Source organism: Cnephaeus nilssonii (assembly GCF_951640355.1).
Source record: "Cnephaeus nilssonii genome assembly, chromosome: 16".
NCBI lineage: Eukaryota > Metazoa > Chordata > Mammalia > Chiroptera > Vespertilionidae > Cnephaeus > Cnephaeus nilssonii.
The window spans coordinates 41403852-41423913 of record NC_137087.1 but is presented as its reverse complement, the minus strand read 5'-3'; the positions used below and the strand labels follow the sequence as shown (position 1 = coordinate 41423913).

Genomic DNA, 20062 nt, shown 5'->3' with positions numbered 1-20062 from the left:
GCCTCCTGCACGCCCCACACTGGGAATTGACCCTGCAACCCAGGCACGTGCCCTGATCAGGAATTGAACTGTGACGTGACCTCCTGGTTCATAGGTCGATGCTCAACCACTGAGCCACACTGGCTGGGTGACTTACAGAATTTTGACTGTTTATCTGTCTTGGCTCACATTGTAGCAAATGTGTGTTGACTGTTCCAATGTGTGTGTGGGGGGGTGTGTGTGAGGCGGGGAGTAGGGAGGTGGGTGGAGTGATTTGGTGGCTGGTGACAGAGGGCCCAAGAGAGAGACAACCTTTCTTGGTCTGATGTGAGGCGGCTCCACCAGGGGCTCAGATGCACTTGAGAAGGCGAGGAGGGAAGGAGGACTAATGGTGGGGCAGCTCTTACGATGAAACCATCTGCCGGGGCTCTCGTCTTTTCCAGGGACCTGAGTAACAACAAGATCAGCTCTTTAAGCAACTCCTCCTTCACCAACATGAGCCAGCTGACCACTCTGTGAGTCCCAGCGGGGGAGTGGTGGGAGGGCTTTCCCCAGCCCCGGTCACTCACACGTATCACAGGCAGACTCCCTCACCTGCCGGGCAGTGTGTCAGGGCCTGCCAGCCGAAAACACTCTTAAAAAATATTTTTTTTATTGTGAAATACAGCATATATATATGGACAAGTGAAAAAATGTAAGCATACAGTTTAACAAATAATTGTAAAGCTAGTACGCATGTGTAAATACCTAAGGCAAAAAATTAGAACATAGCTAGCACCCCATAATCCACCCTGTTGTGACCCCTCCCTTCTCCACTCAGGGAGGCCCTGACCCTGACTTTTATGACGATCACTTCTTTGGTCCTTATGGTGTTGCCATCTAGAAATTCATTTCTACACAATGAACTTTAATTCTGCGCACATTTAACCTTATATAAATTGCAGTATACAGAATATATACTTTTCTTACCACGATGTTTGTGAGACCCACTTGTGTTGTGTGAAGCTGTGGTCTGTTCACTTTCACGGCTGTATGGTATTCCTCGTAGGAAAATGCCGTACTTCCCTTACCCATCCTCCTGCCGATGGATATGTGGGTTGTTTCCAGTTTGTATTACTGTGAACACTGACCCTCGGAACATGTGTGTGCCCATAATATAATGATTGTTTTAATTCTATTCCAAGAAAGCATTAACAAGCATCCCTTATATTTACCTGGAGCTTAAGAGTGTATCTCAGTTTGCAGATAACGTGCCCAAACTTCTGAGCTTTCCCTTCGGTTCTCCTGTGGCCACACAGTAGGGACAGGACGGGGCCCTGAGCCAGCCAGGCCGCAGGAGCGGAATAGGGCACCGAGGCCTCGACGGGCAGCTTCCCCCACCGCACTCATCTGCCCCAGGGTCTGCTTACCGGTCAGCGGGTTCCCTTTTCAGAGTCTCCTGAGCCTGTGTGTGAGCTGCCATGGGCTAGGGCAGCGGTTGCCAACCTTTCGGACCTCACGGACCACCGGTTGGCGGCCGCTGGTCTAGGGTTCTCTACCAGGGCCGACTCTGCCCTCAGGGGACATTTGGCAATGTCTGAAACATTTCGATGGTCACGGCGGGAGGAAGGCGGGGGGTCTGGGGGGCTCCTGGCATCTCGTGGGCAGAGGCCAGGGGTGCATCCCACAAGGCACAGGACAGGCCCCAAACCAAGAACCGTCCACAGTGCTGAGGCTGAGACGGGCTGGTCCAAGGGGCCTGGCTGCTGCAGGGAAACAGCCCGCTCCTGGGATGGGAGCGGCTCCTGCCTCTTAGGATTTTAAAAACAGCTTTACTGAGGTACAGTTAATACACAGAAACCCGCACATACTTGTTGTATCATTTGACGCATTTTGCCTTACGCTCACACCCATGGAGCCGCCACCACAATCAAGATAGTGACCAGAAGTCTCCTCCGTGGCCCCTGATAATCCTCCCGCCCGCCCAGCCCCGCAGCCCAGGCAAACACCAATTCTTTTTCCTTCCTCCCTCCCCTCAGGATCCTCAGCTACAACGCCCTCCAGTGCATCCCTCCGCTGGCCTTCCAGGGGCTGCGCTCCCTGCGTCTGCTGTAAGTCCCCCGCTTCATTCCTCCAGGGAAATCTCCCCGCGGAGGGCCCCCCGCCGCCCACCCAGTGGGGAGCCATGTCCCAAGGTCTGGGGCCCCAGCAGGGCCAACCGTGTCCAAAGGTGGGAGGCCAGTCCACTCTCATGAAGCCCTGAAGGAGCCCGAGGAATGAAGGGGAAACTAGCTGAGAAATGGGGCTGCTGTCCGCCCCAAGTTGTGTTTGCAGTATGTGTGTGTGTGTGTGTGTGGGGTGGGGGGGGGACATCCAAGATAAGGCAGCCTCTTATTTGAAAGCGTCTCCTGTTCCGATGGAGAGTGTTGCAAGATTCATGAACCTTTTCTAAGAATTCCCACTGTGAGGTTTTGCCCTGTGATCAAAGCCCTCTGTCACGCCTGTTATGATGGCCCCTCGTGTGTCCACGCACACACCTCCTCTGGGGCCCCATCTGGGGCAAGGTGACATTGTTCCCCCCAATGTATGGCTTGTGTACTAACTGCCTTCCCCAGAAAAGGCCTACCCCTCAGGCCCCTGGCTGCATGCATTCCATTTGTTACGTAAACAGAAATGGAGCCGAGCTATTTATGATGGAAAAACAGAGTCCCCAGGAGGGCTGTGGGGCAGGGTGGTCTGCCTGGAGATGAGGGCTCCCTCTCCGCTGCCTGTGGCCAGCAGGGTGGGCTCCATCTCTGAGGCGGGCCATCTCCCTCACGGCACCACGTCCCTCTCTGCAGAGGGTGGCACCCACCCTCCCTCCGTCCTCCAGGCTCCGTCTCCCAGGGAGGCGCCCACAGCCTCTTCTCCCCTCAGGTCCCTGCACGGCAACGACATCTCCACCCTCCCGGAGGGCATCTTCGCAGACGTGACCTCCCTGTCCCACCTGTAAGTACCTCCGGCCCCAGTCTCGGGGCCTCTTTGGATTTAAACAGAATTTGGATTCCAAGAAAGACCCTGCCTCCTGAGACTATCAGAATCTGTTGCTTTTACCCTGAAACCAACTTAGCTTGTGAACGTCAAACGCTCCCCATCGCAGACTCTCACACATCCAGGGTTTCATCCGTCGCAACGATGGAATTTGAGAACAGTTCTTCACGAGCATCAATACACGTAGTAAGGACCATTTGCTGGTCGCCAAGCACTTTACCTGCATGAGCTATTCTTAAAAAGCAGTGCACTCAGTTCCTCAAAAAGCTAAACGTAGAATTACCGTGCGATCCCGCAATTCGAGAGAACGGACGGCAGGGACTCGGATACGTGTGCACCCATGCTCATAGCAGCAAGATTCACACAATTGCCAAAAGGCAAAAACAACCCACGTGTCCATCAACAGATAGAGGGGTCAACAACATGTGGTATATACGTACAATAGGGTCGTGTTCAGCCGTGAAAAGGAAGGGTGACATATGTTGTTACGACATGGATGGAACCTTGAAGACAAGCGCAGTGAAGTAACCCAGACATAAAAGGACAAATATTGCATGGCCCCACTGACCTGAATACCCAGGATAGTCCATTCATAGCCACGGAAAGGAGAATGGTGGTTGCCAGGTGCTGGGAGCAGGGGGGATGGGGAAATGTTGTTTAATGGGTACAGAGTCTCTGCTTGGGGTGATGAAACAGTTTTGGAACCAGATAGTGGTGATAGTTGCCATAACATTGTGAATGTAACTGATGCCACCGAATTGCACACTTAAAATTATCCAAATGGAAAATTTTTTTTTTACTAGAATGACAGAGAGGAAGGGGGAGGGGGAGAGAAAGAGAGAGAAATATCAATTTGTTGTCCCACTTTTTTATGCGTTCATTGGTTGATTCTTGTGTGTAACCTTGGTGTATCAGGACGATGCTCTAACCAATTACCTAGCCAGGGCTTCAAACGGAAAATTTCATGTTAAATGTATTTTACCACAATCAAAAAAGTGAAGACATGAGAAAGCAGTAGCCAATTCTGGAGGTGAGGCTGGGCACAGAGCATTCTCTCCTGGAGTCTCAGCTACAGTTTGACAAGGCAGCGTTCAGGCCAGATGGACTGCGGCTGGGCCCCTGGGTGTCACTGCATCCTCTTGCTCTCCACCCCACACCCAAGTGCCCAGGGCCTCAGGGGGCAGGCACACCTTCTGGGGTCCCCAGCATCTCTACTTGAGTTCATTCACTCAACAACCTCACTGGATTTTCCCAGTTCTAAGACTCACCTTTTCCACATTTTAATCTCTGAAATCAGAGTGTACCTTACAAGTGACCTCTATATTTAATACTAGAGGCCTGGTGCACGAAATTCGTGCATGGCGGGGCGGGGGGGGGGGAGGGTTGTTCCTCAGCCCGGCCTGCACCCTCTCCAATCCAGGACCCCTCGGGAGATGTCCAACTGCCAGTTTAGGCCCGATCCCACCTGCAGTCAGACATCGCTCTCGCAATCTGGGACCGCTGGCTCCTAACTGCTCACCTGCCTGCCTGCCTGATAGCTCCTAACCGCTTCTGTCTGCCAGCCTGATGCCCCTAATTGCCCTCCCCTGCCGGCCTGATTGCCCCTAACTGCCCTCCCCTGCCGGCTTGATTGCCCCTAACCACCTCTCCCTCGGCCCCTGCCACTGTGGCTTTGTCTGGAAGGATGTCTGGAAGATGTCTGGTTTAATTAGCATATTACTCTTTTATTAGTATAGATGGTAGTATTTCTCCACCCTTCCCAATCAGTAGTATATCTAACAATCTTAGACTAGAGGAAATAAAATAATAGTAAGTGTCATTCATTGAGGGTGTCCTTTGGACAGATACTTTGCTACATGTGACTACTTTATCTGTGGTGAGTTGTTTACTTCATGACCAAAATGAGAAGTAGGTTTTCTGCTCTGTGTCAGCTGTACAAATTTTGATGGGGACCTTCTTGAGCCCACACAGGATTCTGGGCTCAGTGGGAAGAGTGCAGTGATTGATTATTAATGTCTGCCACGGGAGTAGAATGGGTGACAGACAGGTTCTGTCCTAGTGGGTGGGATTTGTTATTTCCATCTTACAGTCCCAGGCACTGAAAAGTTCAACAGAGTCCCTAGGTCATAAAGCTAGGAAATGACAGAGACAGGATTTGAGCGTAGGTGTGTCTGATTCCAAAGCTCCTTATTTATTCTTAATTGCTTCAATAACTATGTCGTGAGTAACCACAGTGAGTCACGTGCTAAAGAACTTACGTAAGGTTTCTGCCCTCCGTGACCATCTGGGGTGCTATTAAATGATTCAAAGGCGGCGGTGACTAACTCCCGGGAACTCTGAGGAGCGTCACAGAGGAGGTGCCCCTTACGTTGCCATTGGGAAGGGACTAGGAATTGGCCATTTGGAGAAGATGGGGAAGGACGTTCCAGAAAGAGGGAACAGCATGTGCAAAGGAGGCAAGAAAGCCAATGACATGTTCAGGGATGCTGTGTTGTCCAGCATAGGACGTAGAGGGTTTGATTGGGTGAGAAGTATGGAGTGGGAAGAGACGAACCTAAAAAGGGACATTGGGATTCCATTGGGAAGGTCTTTGTGCCATGTAAGGAGTTTGGACTTTGTTCTATAGGCAGAAGGGAACAGTGGAAGAATTACCTTGTAGAAAATCCTGGAAGGCCACGGTGGCCTGCGGCGGCTGGTTCGGATGGAGTGCGGCAGGAGGGAGCCTGGCTGGAGATGGGCTCCAGAGGCCAGGCAAGGACATTGCTGTCCATTGCTCTTGATGCCTCCCATCCACAGGGGTTGTTTCCACTGCTGTTTGGTGAATTTTGGTTGTGAGCTCATTTTTCGGAGATGCCTCTCCCCAAGGAGAACTGTGCTTGTCCCTGCTGGCACCAGGGTCTGCTGCTGCTCTGGGCCCACGCAGCCTCCTTTGCTAACCCCTGGCCCGTGTCAAGTGTCTGCTTCAGTTCTCCACCTTGCCAGGCAAGGGCTTGTCAATCATCTGGTCCACCTTTCCGAAACGCCTGTGGACGCCCCTTTTGTGTATCTTTTAAGCTTGAGGTTTAAAAGTAAAGTGGACGACCTTTCCTCTTTCCCCATGAAAAATGAATGACACCTAAATATATTCTGACCTTGTTTCCAGCTCAAAATCTAGAGGTTTTGTTCTTCAAATGGGAAGTGAACAAACAACATGTTTTGTACAAACAAACAAAACCCCAAAGCTTCTAAAACAAAATTTGAGCTCATACCTATCTGTAAATTTAGATTTTCTTTAGGAGAACATCAGGCAAGACCCAGTTAGTAATAAATAAACCAGCTCTGGCTGGTGTGGCTCAGTTGGTTGGGTGTCATTCCATCTACCAAGAGGTTACCGGTTGGATTCCCAGTCAAGGGCACATACCCGGGTTGTGGGCTAAATCCCCGGTGGGGTGGGTGCAGGAGGCAGCCGATGGGTGTTTCACTCTCACATCGCTATTTTCTCTCTCTCTCTCTCTCTTTCTCATAAAATCAATAAACTGTTTTTTTTAAAAAAAGAAACCAATAAGTAAAGTAAAGATCAATTAAGCGATAATTGTAGAGCAGCGCATTGGCATTACTGATTCGATGTTTGTGTGAAAGAAATCTTCCATTGTTATGAAGCAACCTCATGAATAAACTCTGCCCTCTATAACCAGGGTTTCACATGGAACTAGGCATTAGCCTGGGAAGTGCACATGTGTTTGTGTTCAGGTGTGTGCACATGCGATACCGATGGGATATACATGTAAGTGCACACAGGTGTCCACTATCTCCTGTGTGGAAGAGTGGCAACTATTCCGTAAGGATTTCTGGAGCCCCTACAAGGCGTCAGGGAGTGGCAAACGGATGGCATAGACTCACCGCACTCACTCTGGGCCTCACAAAGGCCACGTGCAGTCTGAAGGGGAACATGCTCGTGGCTCCATAATGCCAGATGTGCCCAAGGGTTAGCATCAGCGTTCCTGCTTCCCGGAGGTGCCCTCTGTTCCCCCAGGTCTCTGTTCTGCACGTGGGCCTCTCCTCTGCACCCCCAGTGCAGGAGACGTGGGTGGGCCAAGGGGGTGGTGGAGGATCAGGTCCGCCATACTTAAACCCCTTGAACTCTAGGTTAAGAATCAGGACGTGTGGCAATGGGCCCTTATTCTGCCCTCAACTTGCAGTAGGATCTCAGACAATTCATCCTTCTCTTCAGGCCTCTTTCCTCGCCCGCACAGAGGTATTTCTAACGTCCGCTGTGGTCCTAACATGCCACTGCTCTGGGTTTTAATATCCCGCACGTCTGTCTGCTCTGTTTATTTTTATAGCTACTTTGCAGTTAGCTCATCTTTCACCCACTTGTCTGTCCATCCGTCCATCAGCAAATATCTACTGTGTCCGGTCCTGTGCCAAGGTTCCCCAACAACGTTCTTCATTTCTATAATCTGGCATTTTGTTGCCTCTAATCTGCTACATGCTGGAAAGTTAAATTTCTCAATTCATTGAGAATGTGGTATGAAATTTAAAGGGAATGATCAAACAATGCCCATATGACAGAATGGCGAGAAGCTAATGGTAATTATGACACTGGGATTTAGTATTTGAATAGAATACTAAAGAAGATGGTCCCCCTCTAAATTCAAAGATGTACATATATAACCACAGGAACTGGAAGGGAGGAAATATATGAACACTAAATTAGTTACATTTAAGGGACGCTAGGTGATTCTTTTCTTCTTGAATTTGCTTTCATGCTTGTAGGCAGGCATTCACTCAGCAAATGTTTACGCCGCCTACTGGTGTCGGGCGCAGCGGGGGATGGCTGGTTCCTGCCCTCCTGGTCCAGTAGAAGGAGACAGTGATGCGCACACATAAGCTGCCTGGGAGGGGATGGGCTCAGGAGGTCTTGGAGTGTTTGTGGGCACTAAGCCCTGCAGCTGGCGCCTCTGTGAGTCAGCCACAGGGAAGCTATTTTGGTCCCCGTTACGTGAACAGAAGTCCGGCAGGGTCTTGGCATGAACACACCTCATATCTACTGTTTCACCTATTTCCAAGTTATGCCAAAGATCAGCAGCACAGGGTTATTTATACGTTTATTGGAGACCGACTCCACAGTCCTTGTGGATGGACGAGCGGCCTGGCTGCCGTGGCCTGTGGCTCTCCGCTCCCCACTGAGTTCACAGCAGTTTTTGTGGGGAAAACCGGCCCCAGGTGAAAGGGAACTACTGCTACTACCGAATAGCCACAGGAACCCAGCGTCGGATAAATTAAAGCTTGAGATATTGAATTCATGTGTGGCTTGGAGTCTGCTCCATGCAGAAACAAGGAAAACAGGAGTCGGTCAAGCCAGAATTGAGAGTTTTGAATAGTTTTGTATTGATTGTTTTATATATATATACTAGAGGCCCAGTGCACAAAATTCATACACTGGGGGGTGTCCCTCAGCCCAGCCTGCACCCTCTCCAATCTGGGACCCCTTGGGGGATGTCTGACTACCAGCAGTCGGACATCCCTCTCACAATTCAGGACTGCTGGCTCCCAACCACTCACCTGCCTGCCTGATTGCCCCTAACTGCTTCTGCCTGCCAGCCTGATCACCCCCTAACCACTCCCCTGCTGGCCTGATCGACACCTAACTGCTCCCCTGCTGGCCCAATTGCCCCCAACTGCCCTCCCATGCCAGCCCGGTCACCCCAAACTGCCCTCCCCTGCTGGCCTGGTTGCCCCCAACTGTCCTCCACTGCCGGCCTGGTTGCCTCCGACTGCCCTCCCCTGCTGGCCTGGATGCCTCCAACTGCCCTCCCCTGCAAGCCTGGTCAACCCTAACTGCCCTCCCCTGCGGGCCTGATCACCCACAACTGTCCTCCCCTGCCAGCCTGGTTGCCCCTAACTGCCCTCCCCTGCTGGCCTGATCGTCCACAACTGCCCTCCCCTGCCGGCCATCTTGTGGTGGCCATCTTGTGACCACATGGGGGTGGCCATCTTGTGTGAGGGCGTGATGGTCAATTTGCATATTATATAAGGTATATAAGTATATTTTTATTGATCTCAGAAAGGAAGGGAAAGGGAGAGATAGAAACATCAATGATGAGAATCATTGATCAGCTACCTTCCGCACGCCCCCCACTGGGGATGGAGCCTGCAACCCGGACATGTGCCCTCACTGGGAATCAAACAGTGACCTTCTGGATTATAGGTCAACCACTGAGCCACACTGGTTGGGCTTGACTACTATTATTTATTATTATTTTTATATTAAGAGTCGAAAAGAGACACATATTTGAGGTGCAACTTCGCTGCCATTATTGGGGGGGGGGGAACATCTGTGGGAATTAGGATGATCTTACCACAGGTCAAGGGCCTAAGGGCCTCAGATTCAGTCTTTTGGGCGTTTTCTGTAAATGAGCTACAAGACTGAAAGAAAAAGCCATTCCTAATAACTTTGAAACTCGTGGCTCATTGCCAGACCACACTCCCACAGCGTGCTACAAAATATGTTTTAAAATAAATTTATCTTACGAATAACATAATTACATTTCTTTGCCCTTGTTATGTTAAACATATTAATCTGGTAAATGCAAACATCTGCAGTATACCACGATGCTTGTCCTCCTGTTATTTAAAAAAGTATTTTTTTAAAACACACTGGACCTTCAAAACCTCAGTGTCGGAGCTTCCTCTACCTCTGAGAAGCCCTAGTTCTGTTCAGCGGAAAGAGGAAAGTGCCCCCTGTCCCACTCGTCGGGGTGGATGCTGTCAGCACATCAGGACAGAAAAGAATTCATTACTCGTCGAGGCTGAACTGGCTTTCATTTCCAAGCTGCGTTACTCCCTCGGCGCCCTCTCAGGTGATATGTGCTTGTCTCTTCCCCCCTCCAGACTGCAGGCTCTTTATCGAATCAGAAAGGGAGCCCCAGAGATGGAAAGCAAGCCGCTCAAGGTCGCCGGGCCTCGAGCAGCTGCGCGGGCCCGATCCCAGCCTGGCTCGGCCTGCGTTGTAAGGCACAGTCAGCAGGAGTGCTATTTTGGGGAATTCCTGATCAGAGTCGCTGCTACCTTCGTCAGACGGCACACAGCTCAAGGGGAGCCGCCTCCTCTCTATTGCCCAGAAACAGGTGGAAAACGGCAGGGCCTTCCTATTGGTTAGTTGACAGGTGCTCATTCTCATCCACCTCACACAGCCTCCGATTTCCAAAATCATGCTGCTATCAACGGATGTCGGGCACGAAGCGCTGAGGTTTTTCTGTTTGCCGGATCAAAGCCCTCTGGTCCCTTCATGTTCCCCAAGCCGTGTCTTGCTCGTCTCGTCGTCTCACTGCGGTCCAGTGAGAAGGTTATGAGCTTGCCCACCAGCTTGTCAAAACATTAAGAGGTTGGCCGGCTGCTTGTTGGGGCGGGGCCATGGGGGCAGGCGTGGCTTCGCAGTGTTGGTGTCTATAAGTCCGCACGCCCTGATTTGGAGGGCAGCTGGTAATTTTTTTTTAAATATATTTTATTGATTTTTTACAGAGAGGAAGAGAGAGGGATAGAGAGCTAGAAACGTCGATGAGAGAGAAACATCGATCAGCTGCCTCTTGCACACCCCCTACTGGGGATGTGCCCGCAACCAAGGTACATGCCCTTGACCGGAATCGAACCCGGGACCCTTGAGTCCGCAGGCCGACGCTCTATCCACTGAGCCAAACCGGTTTCGGCAATTTTGGGTTTTTTTTTTCACATGCACTTCCTCTGCCACCTGAACGCTCCTCCTAGGCGTCTGATCTAGAGAAACGCTCCCTTCACCAAGAGGCACGTACAAGCATGTTGACGGCCGTTGGAAACGTCCAGAACGCCTGGCACGGGGGCATGGCTCAGTAAGCTCCAAGGCTCCATTCTTTGGGGTGCTGTGGAGCAGTTTGACAAAATGAGATGGATTCATATACACCGACCGGGAAAGGTCTCCCAGACGTGCTGTTTGGCGGCAAGAAGCGAGCTGCTCCGGAGTGACGTCGAGTGGGTGGTTGTAATCTGGGATGTGATGTGTGTGAAGCGGGGGGAAGGCTGGAAAGCTACCCGCTGAGGCGTGGTGACCCTGTCCTCCCGCGGTCGGCAGGGACCGTGGCGTAGACTGTTCTGTGATGTGGATGCGGGTTCAGTGAAGCACATGACGAGCAGTCTTCCCCTTACACACAGTGTGCGGTCAGCACCGTGGCACCGACGGCTTCAGGCCCCTGGGCGGGTAAATCTGGGAGGTAAACTCCCAGAAACGGAATTGCCGGGTCAACAGGCAACCGCGCTGGTAACCTGACAGATAATCACAAAAGTCCCCTCATCACTGTTATTCCACTTTGCACTCCATCCGTGACATCGGTATGCGCCTTTAAAAAAATCCAGTGAAATGCATGTGACACCAATTAACCATTTTACTGTGTACAGTTCAGTGGCACGTCACGCCGTCACCACGCTGTGTGAGGCAGAGACTGCGGTCTGCAACGTCTGAGAGAGGTTTACAATGAGAATGCCTCCGAGAGCTCCCTGTTGGGTTAAAAACGAAAAGAAAAATGACAGGGTATGAGCTTCAGAGTCAGACAGTCTGGGTCTGGACCCCGGGGCGGCCCGTCGCTAGCTGTGTGACCCCAGGAGGCCCAGGTCCCACATCTGTGAGCCGGAGAAAAGCCCCTCCCGGGGGGCTCTGAGCGGGTCAGATGCACGGCCGTGGGAAGAGCAGCGGTGGATGTTGGCTCCTCTCTCCCCCGTGCACCCCGGAGGCAATGCATTCATGGGCGCTGGCCTCGACAGCTGAGTTCAAATCCCACCTCCCCCCTTTCTGTGTGCAGTCTTAGGCAGGGGCCTCCACCGTTTTGAGCCTCAGTTTCAACATGTAACACACGTGGAGGGCTTGGAACGGTGCTGGTGACACAGCACATGACCGTGGAAGTAGGACTGTTGCCAGCCCCTGCTGTAGTGCCCTGCACCCTGGGTGCCCAGCGACGAAGGACCCAGGAAGCTGTAATGCGTTTCTCTCCGCTCTCTGACCCAGGGCCATTGGCGCCAACCCCCTGCACTGTGACTGCCACCTCCGCTGGCTGTCCAGCTGGGTGAAGACAGGCTACAAGGAGCCAGGCATTGCCCGCTGCGCCGGGCCCCCAGACATGGAGGGCAAGCTGCTCCTCACCACTCCTGCCAAGAAGTTTGAATGCCAAGGTGAGCCGGGGAAGGGGTGGAGGGTGGCGGGCGCGTCCCCACCTCCCACTGCTGGCGGCCCAGAGGACCTGCTTCGCCCTGGCTGGGCCTCCGCGTGAGCCCCCGGTGGGTGACGGGCCGGGGGAGTGGTCAGGTGGCAGCAATGAGGCACCTGCCGCTTGTTAACGCGGCTGCCTTCTAGTCCTGACAGAACAATGAAGGGAAAAGCCAGGCAGAACATCTGCGGGTGAGGGCTCTCATCCCTCCCTGGGGTTACGTAAGGAAAGTAAGAATAGCAGCAGCATTTCGGGAAGCGTCAGGCCGCTCAGCCCTGCGAGCACTCCGGCCTCCCTTCGGTAGGAATTGTGCTCAGCAATTAGCTTAAACCCTGAGCCCCCGGACCCGGCCGCCACGCTCCTGACGTTTGTAGAAACACAGGGACCGAGGCTCCTCTGGCTTTGCTCTGAAGGCGCCCCACCCTGGGCATCTGGAAATAAATGATGGACTGACTGACAGCCCGAGCACCAGGAGCCCTGCTGAGCAGAGGGAGGTGCTGAGTGGCTGCCCCAGGTCCCGCTTTGGGCACTGGGTGGGGACCGCTGGGGGCGGTGGGTGAGGTGTGCACCCTAGAGGCCGGCCCTGGGGCAGGGCCCTGCCCTCTGCAAGCTCGGGGACCCCCACCGGAAGTGAAAGTGACAGCCATAGGTTAATGAGGCCCCGGGCCACCCTGCGTGCAGGATGCCGTCACAGGGGTGACCGCTCTGAGGGGCCCGATAATGTGGCTTAGCTGTTGGGCTGTTGGGGAGCAGGCCAACACATGTTGAAACATTTGCTCAGGATTGATGTAGCTGGGTGTGTTGGTACTGGTGGGAAGTTGTGTTTTAAAACGTTTCTATTGAAACGTAACGTGCATAACAGGACAGTGCACAGATCATAAGTGAGTGGCTCACTGGATTTTCACAAACTGAGCGCACGCAGGTAACCCGCCCCCGGATCAAGAAGCAGAGCCCCACCCGCCCCCGAGCGGCCCCCACCGCCCGGCCGGTCACTGAGCGTGTTTCTGTGTCTGGCCACGCGCACGCCTTGGAGCAGCGCGGAGAGGTCGCCATCCCAGAGGCGTCCTCAGTGGAAAACCAGTGAGCTGGCTGCTCTTCCCGATGGCTCTTGCGAGGTCCTAATGCCCCCGCAGGAGGTGCCTCTCGCCCACCTCCAAGTTCAGGGAAGGCGGCCAGGGAGTCTGGAGGGGCTGGGGAAGGCCATGCTGGAGCTGGAGACCATCAGCTTCAAGGCGCACGGACCGTTTCCTCCTCGGCGTGGCCTCCTCGGGGAGCCGCGTGCCTCCCTGCGGCGGGCCCCCCTGCTTTCCTGGTTAGCAGGCGGCAGGGCCTCAGAGGGTGTGGGGGACCCAGAAAAGGTCATCGGATTTTAGTAGCAGCGACTATGGCGCTCTCACACAGATGCCCTACCCCCGTGGTCGGCAAACTGCGGCTCGCGAACCACATGCGGCTCTTTGGCCCCTTGAGTGTGGCTCTTCCACAAAATACCACGGCCTGGGCGAGTCTATTTTGAAGAGGTGGCGTTAGAAGAAGTTTAAGTTTTAAAAATTTGGCTCTCAAAGGAAATTTCAATCGTTGTACTGTTGATACTTTGGCTCTGTTGACTAATGAGTTTGCCGACCACTGGGTAGGGCATCTGACCTACCCTGACCGCCATGCGAGGGCTCCTGAGGCGGCCAGCACCAGCCATTGAGCACTCTCTGCGGATTAGCTCATCTAGTCCTCATGGCCCCATGGGGCGGGGGCTGTTACCCCATTTTACGGAGGAGGAAAGGCTAGTGGTGGGGGGGGGGGGGCTGTGAAAGGAGGATGAACGGGACTCAGAGGAAATGGCAACAGTTTCCTTGGGGAGCGGGCTTCCCACTACCCACCTCTGAAGGGCTGGGAGTACGGAGGGGGGGATGGGGCCTACCCCCCTCCTCCTTATAAAACCCCCTCCCCTTGCCTCAGGTCCCCCCACTCTGGCCGTCCAGGCCAAGTGTGATCCCTGCTTGTCCAGCCCGTGCCGGAACCAGGGCAGCTGCCAGAATGACCCCCTTCAAGGGTACAGGTGCGCCTGCCCTGGCGGCTATAAGGTGAGTGGAGGCCGGGCCGGGAGGAGGAGGGCTGCTTGGAGGAACGAGTGCGCCAGTAACACCTGGGACAGGCAGGCTGCGCTGCCGAGGGGTGGCCGGCTGCTGGCTCGCACTGGCCCCTGGGGTCCCCATCGCGGACTTTCTCCCCAGGGCCGAGACTGTGAGGTGCCCCTGGACAGCTGTTCCAGTGGCCCCTGTGAGAACGGCGGGACCTGCCACGAACAGGAGGGCGAGGATGCTGGCTTCACGTGAGTTGCCTGGAGGGGCCAGCACCTGGGGGCGGGTGCTGAGGGACCCAGCACCCATGCTTCGCTGCCCTCCTCCTCCAAACTGAGTGGCCTCCCCGCCCATCCTCTGTGCTCGGGGAGGAGCAGGAGGGCGCAGACACTCACTAGAAACCCTTCCACAGCCACCCAGCCCTGCCCATTGCCCAGAGCAGTGGGAGCCAGCAGGAGGGGGCGCTGGGGCTGGGAGCCAAGCTGCCCGCTCCTGCTCCTGGCCCCTCTCTGTCCTTGCCAGGTGCCAGGACAGGCTTTTGGTGGCACCGGGACTCCATGGCCAAGGACATATGCAGTGGCAGTGCCAAGGGGCAGTTGGCGACATTTTAAACCCCTATAATCTCTGCTAGCCTTTGGCCTTTAATAGACGTCCAACACCTGCTTGTTGTACCAATGTCGCCTGAAGGCAGGGCCCTTAGCCAGCTCTTTCCAGTAGAGCCACCACCCCAAGCCCCGAAGACAGAAGCCTGCCCAGAGGTGGGAGCAAGCCCTGGTGCTGCCCCCTGGAGCCTCCACACTCCACCTCATGGTCCCGCTGGTCCCCACAGGCAGCCAGCTTCCCACGGCTCAGGGAAGGGCTGACCCTCCCTCAGGATGGAATCCCAAGTCTCCCAGTGCTGCTGCCATTACCATGCAAACACCCCCCCCCCCCCACCACCACCACTGACCTGCTACCCCAGGACCCTCAGTGAATACCCCAGAGCTCTCCTGGACCCAGAGGTTTTCTGAAAAATACTTGATATTTAGCTGCTGAAAATAAATTGGCTCTGCATTTACAGGCAGAAATGGCCACATCTGTCTCTGCAAACCCAAATGACCAGGTATAAAAAGGAAAGCACGAAATGGCCTCTCAGCCCATTGTTGCCTTGGCAACGGCGCCCTTACAATAGGCTCCATCCTCCTTTGGGCTTGGGCCGCAGTTCGAGCAAGGCCCCCTCCTGGTTCCCTGGACTCCTCGGGGGGGGGGGGGGGGGGGATGTCTGTGGAGCATGGAGGGGCTGAAAGGACACCCACAGAAGCTCCCCCTGCTGGGCAGAGAGGGGTACAGCAGGGATGGCCCCCCTCACACCTAGCAGCCCTACAGATTGGGGGCCTTTGGGTGGGCCCTCCGGGTAGAAAGGGGGTGCCTCTCTGAGTTACCCCTCAACCTTGAGGCTTACAAGAGCCTTCTCAGAAATGCAAAGCTGATCACCTCAGCCCTCTTAAAACCCCTCTGTTGTCCCCCACCCCCAACCCACCCCCATCTATGTGGGGAGGGGGTGGGGGCGGAATTAAACTCCAGGACATGTCCCATAACTGTGGGCTTCAAACCTTTTTGCTCACATACGCTCCCCCCAAACACAATTTTAACCCTTTGCACTTGCTTGCTTTTGTTCTCGATTCCTTTATTCTAATGCTAACCGTGTCGAGTCACACTCGACATCCGAGTGCAAAAGGTTAAAACTATATATATTCTCATACATTTTTAGATTGACAGCTAAAATTTGTCATTGTAGGTTTAGTTTTTTGTTGTAAGGGAGGTCATTTTCAGGATACAGTAAATATTAACATTTAAAAATAAACCTATCACTCTTTTATTGTTCTCCAGTGTAATCTAACTAGCACAGCAATTTCTTGTTGTTGTTGTTAACCCTCACCTGAGGATATTTTCTCCATTACTTACTTATTAGAGTAGGAGGAAGGGAGGGAGGGAGAGAAGAAAGAGAGAGAGAGAGAAGCATTGATGTGAGAGAGACACATCAATTGGTTGCCTCCCACACTCTCCCTGACCCAGCTGGATCAAACCTGCAACTTTTTGGTGTTTGGGCCGATGCTCCAACCACTGGGCAACACCGGCCAGAGCAGCATAGCAATTTGATACCATTAAAAACTTACACAAATAAGCTGCTCTTTTACAGTTTAAATATATGCCTTTTCTTCTTGTACTAGTATTACCATTTTACTCCCCCCACACACACACACCCCACTTTCTTTCTAATGTAATCTGCCTTCATGCAAGGAGAGGTTTTTCTTGAGCACCCGCCATGTGTCTTCACCACCAACATGGGTGTGTAAGTGTAAATTTAAAATTGTCTTTATTTCTTGTGACCATCAGCCTCTGATTAAAAGTTGCTTTTGCATTGAGTTATCATGACAATTATCAATAATATACAATCAATCAAAACAACATTACAACATCACTGTATTACAACATTTGATTGATAGTGATTACAGATAAAAGTAGAATTTTTTAGACTCATCTCTGGGTGAGATAGAGCTTTATATATATAGCTATCAATGCTGAGAAAGTCTGTTCTCATAAATAAACAGATGAGATTAGAAGGAGTTTTATTATAGCCATGTCACTCAAGTCTTTGAAATCCTCCTGAGTCTATATGCCAAAAAGCCCGGTGCGATATGTCATCAAAAACTATTTTTAATGCCTACCCGCTGACAGTTCCATGAGGCCTTCAATTATTTTTAACACGTGGGACTGGAACCTCTTGACATTCAGAAGCCGTTTGTTCATTCACCTTTAAAACATCAAAATTCCTAATTGTCCCTTTATGTGGAACCCCAGGAGTTTAGGCCCCAGGCATGTCCCACCGGGACTTGGGCTGGGAGGGGTGTGTGTGCTTTTGGGGAGCTCTGGGGCCGGTCAGTCGAGGGAAGAGTCCCTGCAGAACGTGTAGGCCCGGAAGTCGATTTCTCAGACCTCTCTGACCCACAGCCCCTGGGGAAGCCCCAGGCGCCCCGGGCAGGGTGGACTGCTCTCCAGTGCTCCCCACAGCTTGCTCTGCCCCATTCTCATTGGGTCGCTGAGGTCCGTGCTCCCCAAGGCCTGAACTATCTGCACGAGCAGGACCCCTCCCAGAGCGCTGGCTTTAGGGTCTTCTCCAGGCCTTTGCACATGCCCCTGTCCCCACCGTCTTCCCTCCCATTCCTGTGCTCCCCTGTCAGGGTCCTGGATTCATCTTCATCTCCTCCAGGAAGCCCACCCTGACACTCCCCCAAGGAGGAGCTAGGTGCTGCCCCGTTCCCCCTCCCTGGCCTCTGTGCTGCACTATCCCGACACTCACTGCCTCTCCTCTGGCGTGTCTCCTCCTCATCTCCCCACTAGACTGAGTCCCATAAGTGCAGGGCTGGTCTTGTTCACCTTTAACCCCCAACATCCGCAAGAGCCTGGCTGTGAGAGGCACCAAAACTCTGGGATGATATTGACCAGTGACCCTGGGCCCACCTGCCTCTCCCTCCTCCCCTGCCCCAGGTGCTCCTGTCCGACGGGCTTTGAAGGACCCACCTGTGGGGTGAACACAGACGACTGTGTGGAGCACGCATGTGCCAATGGAGGCATCTGTGTGGATGGCATGGGCAACTACACTTGCCAGTGCCCCCTGCAGTATGCGGGTATGTGGGGATCGCGTGTCTGTGGGGAGGGGAGGTCTAGCATGCATGCCCTGAACCCCATTCCCGTGACGGTTGGGGCCCTGCCTCAGCGTCGCAGGAGGCTTCTGCTGGGAGGCTGCCTGGCAGAGCGCGGAGCAGGAGGGGCAGCTTCTCTCCTGCCTCTCCTCGGTTCTTTCTGCAGGAAGGGCCTGTGAGAAGCTGGTGGACTTCTGCTCCCCGGACCTGAACCCGTGTCAGCACGAGGCCCAGTGTGTGGGCACCCCGGATGGGCCCAGGTAGGTGTTGCCCATTTCCAGGGCCAGGGAAGGGCAGGGGCTGCCAAGCCACTTCCCCTCCATGCCAACCCCTCCCATCCTATTTCCTCACGGGTCAAGTGGGTTTGGTCTCAGCCATGTGGGTTCCTGTGAGTCAGTGTGGGGTGGTTAAGGGGACAGCTTTGCTGCCAGCAGGAGCTTGAATGGATGGCTTGCCCACTCAGTGCCTATTTTCTCATCTGCGAACTGGAGGCACCAGAAGCTTCCTCCTGGGGTGGTTGTAAGGAGAGGATGAGCAAATGCATGGAAAGCACTTAGCTCCATGTCTGACATCCCATCAGTGCTCCATAAATAGCTGTTGTCATTCCAGACCCACAATTTCTCATCCCCAGTTACAAAATCCACAAAACTCTGAAAACCAAAAGTCGGTTTGATAGCAAACTCAGACCTGACCTGAACGTATCCTATATAACAAAAGGGTAATTAATATGCAAATCGACCCAACGGCGGAACGACGAGCACTGATGCTCAAGGTGGTCAGTGTGCTCCCACAGGGCTCACGGCCGGTGAGCGCAGTGGTGGTGGCGGGAGCCTCTCCAGCCCCCGAGGGCTCCCGGGCTGCGAGAGGGTGTAGGCCAGGCTGAGGGACCTCCCCAGTGCATGAATCTCGTGCACTGGGCCTCTAGTTTGGTAATAAAAGCAGACCACACAGCCCTAGCTGGTTTGGCTCAGTGGATAGATCATTGGCCTGTGGACTGAAGGGTCCGGGTTCAATTCTGATCAAGGGCATGTACTTTGGTTTCAGATTCCATCCCATGTGGGAGGCAACCAATGTGTCTCTCTCACATCGATGTTTCTCTCTCTGTCTCTCCCCTTCCTTTCCATTCTCTCTAAAAATCAACGGGAAAATGTCCTCGGGTGAGGATTAACAAAATAAAATAAAAATAAAAGCTGACCGCAAGAATGTGGGGCTACAGACAACAACCATCCGTGTAGGCTGTGCTGCAGAGCTGTGAACATGTTTGATGGAGGCGCTGCCCCCGATCCCACTGGCATGTTACACAATATACAGCTGTAGGCACTGTATTACCTTTAAAAAATCCTCCTGTTTGGCCTCAGGAAAAGGACTTCTTGACTGTTGTCTCGGTCGTTGTTACTGGCATACATGGAAGTGCTTTGTCACCTGAAGACTGCATGTGATATGAAGGTCATGGGGTTTTAAGATGTTGCTCCCATCCGTGGTTTTCAAATATAGTGTCAGTTCTGGGAGCCTGGCTCCACCAGGCAGGGCGGGGCTCCTTGCAGTCTGTGGCTGAGGGACCCAACCCCAGCCACTCAGGCCAGGGCAGGGGGATGGAGTCACCATGGAGCGGAGGCCCCTGGGCAGAGGGAGAGCCAGGGGGTGTCAGAGGCCTGGCTGTGAGATCGGGAGGCTACGTGGGAGCCTCCATCCAAACGGTGGGCACACTGCCCTCCTGGGTGAGCTGGCACAGAAGACGGGGTGGGACTGAAACAGAAGACCAAGGAGCAGTGGCAGACAAGAGGCATGCCCGCTCCTCGGAGAGGCTGGGCCTCAGGTGGATAAAGCGAGGCTGCTCACTGTCGCGCACACTGTGCTGGGGCAGTCCCTCCCACCACACAGATGAGCACATACAAGGGCAGGGTGCATGTTCTCTCAACGTCCTGTTTTGGAGGAAAGATGGAACAGATGCTCAGCTGCGCTTGGCATTGTACCTGGAACCCAGCAAGTATTCAGTACATTCATTGAATGAATGAATGAATGAATGAATGAATGAATGAATATGAAGAAATGGGTGGTGGCTTAGGTACTGAAACAGTCTTCATACTGCTGCTCAAGACCCAGTAGT

General features: G+C 53.4%; 1 protein-coding gene across 1 annotated transcript in view; it reads left to right on the top strand.

The window, feature by feature from the left end:
- SLIT1 (slit guidance ligand 1) overlaps window positions 1–20062 on the top strand; it is a 153188-nt gene that overhangs the window by 125792 nt on the left and 7334 nt on the right. The window contains exons 23-30 of the mRNA XM_079793488.1: window positions 423–494; window positions 1998–2069; window positions 2875–2946; window positions 12002–12165; window positions 14151–14275; window positions 14426–14523; window positions 17801–17940; window positions 18122–18215. Coding sequence (XP_079649614.1) covers window positions 423–494; window positions 1998–2069; window positions 2875–2946; window positions 12002–12165; window positions 14151–14275; window positions 14426–14523; window positions 17801–17940; window positions 18122–18215 — 837 coding nt within the window. The remainder of the gene's footprint in view (window positions 1–422; window positions 495–1997; window positions 2070–2874; window positions 2947–12001; window positions 12166–14150; window positions 14276–14425; window positions 14524–17800; window positions 17941–18121; window positions 18216–20062) is intronic.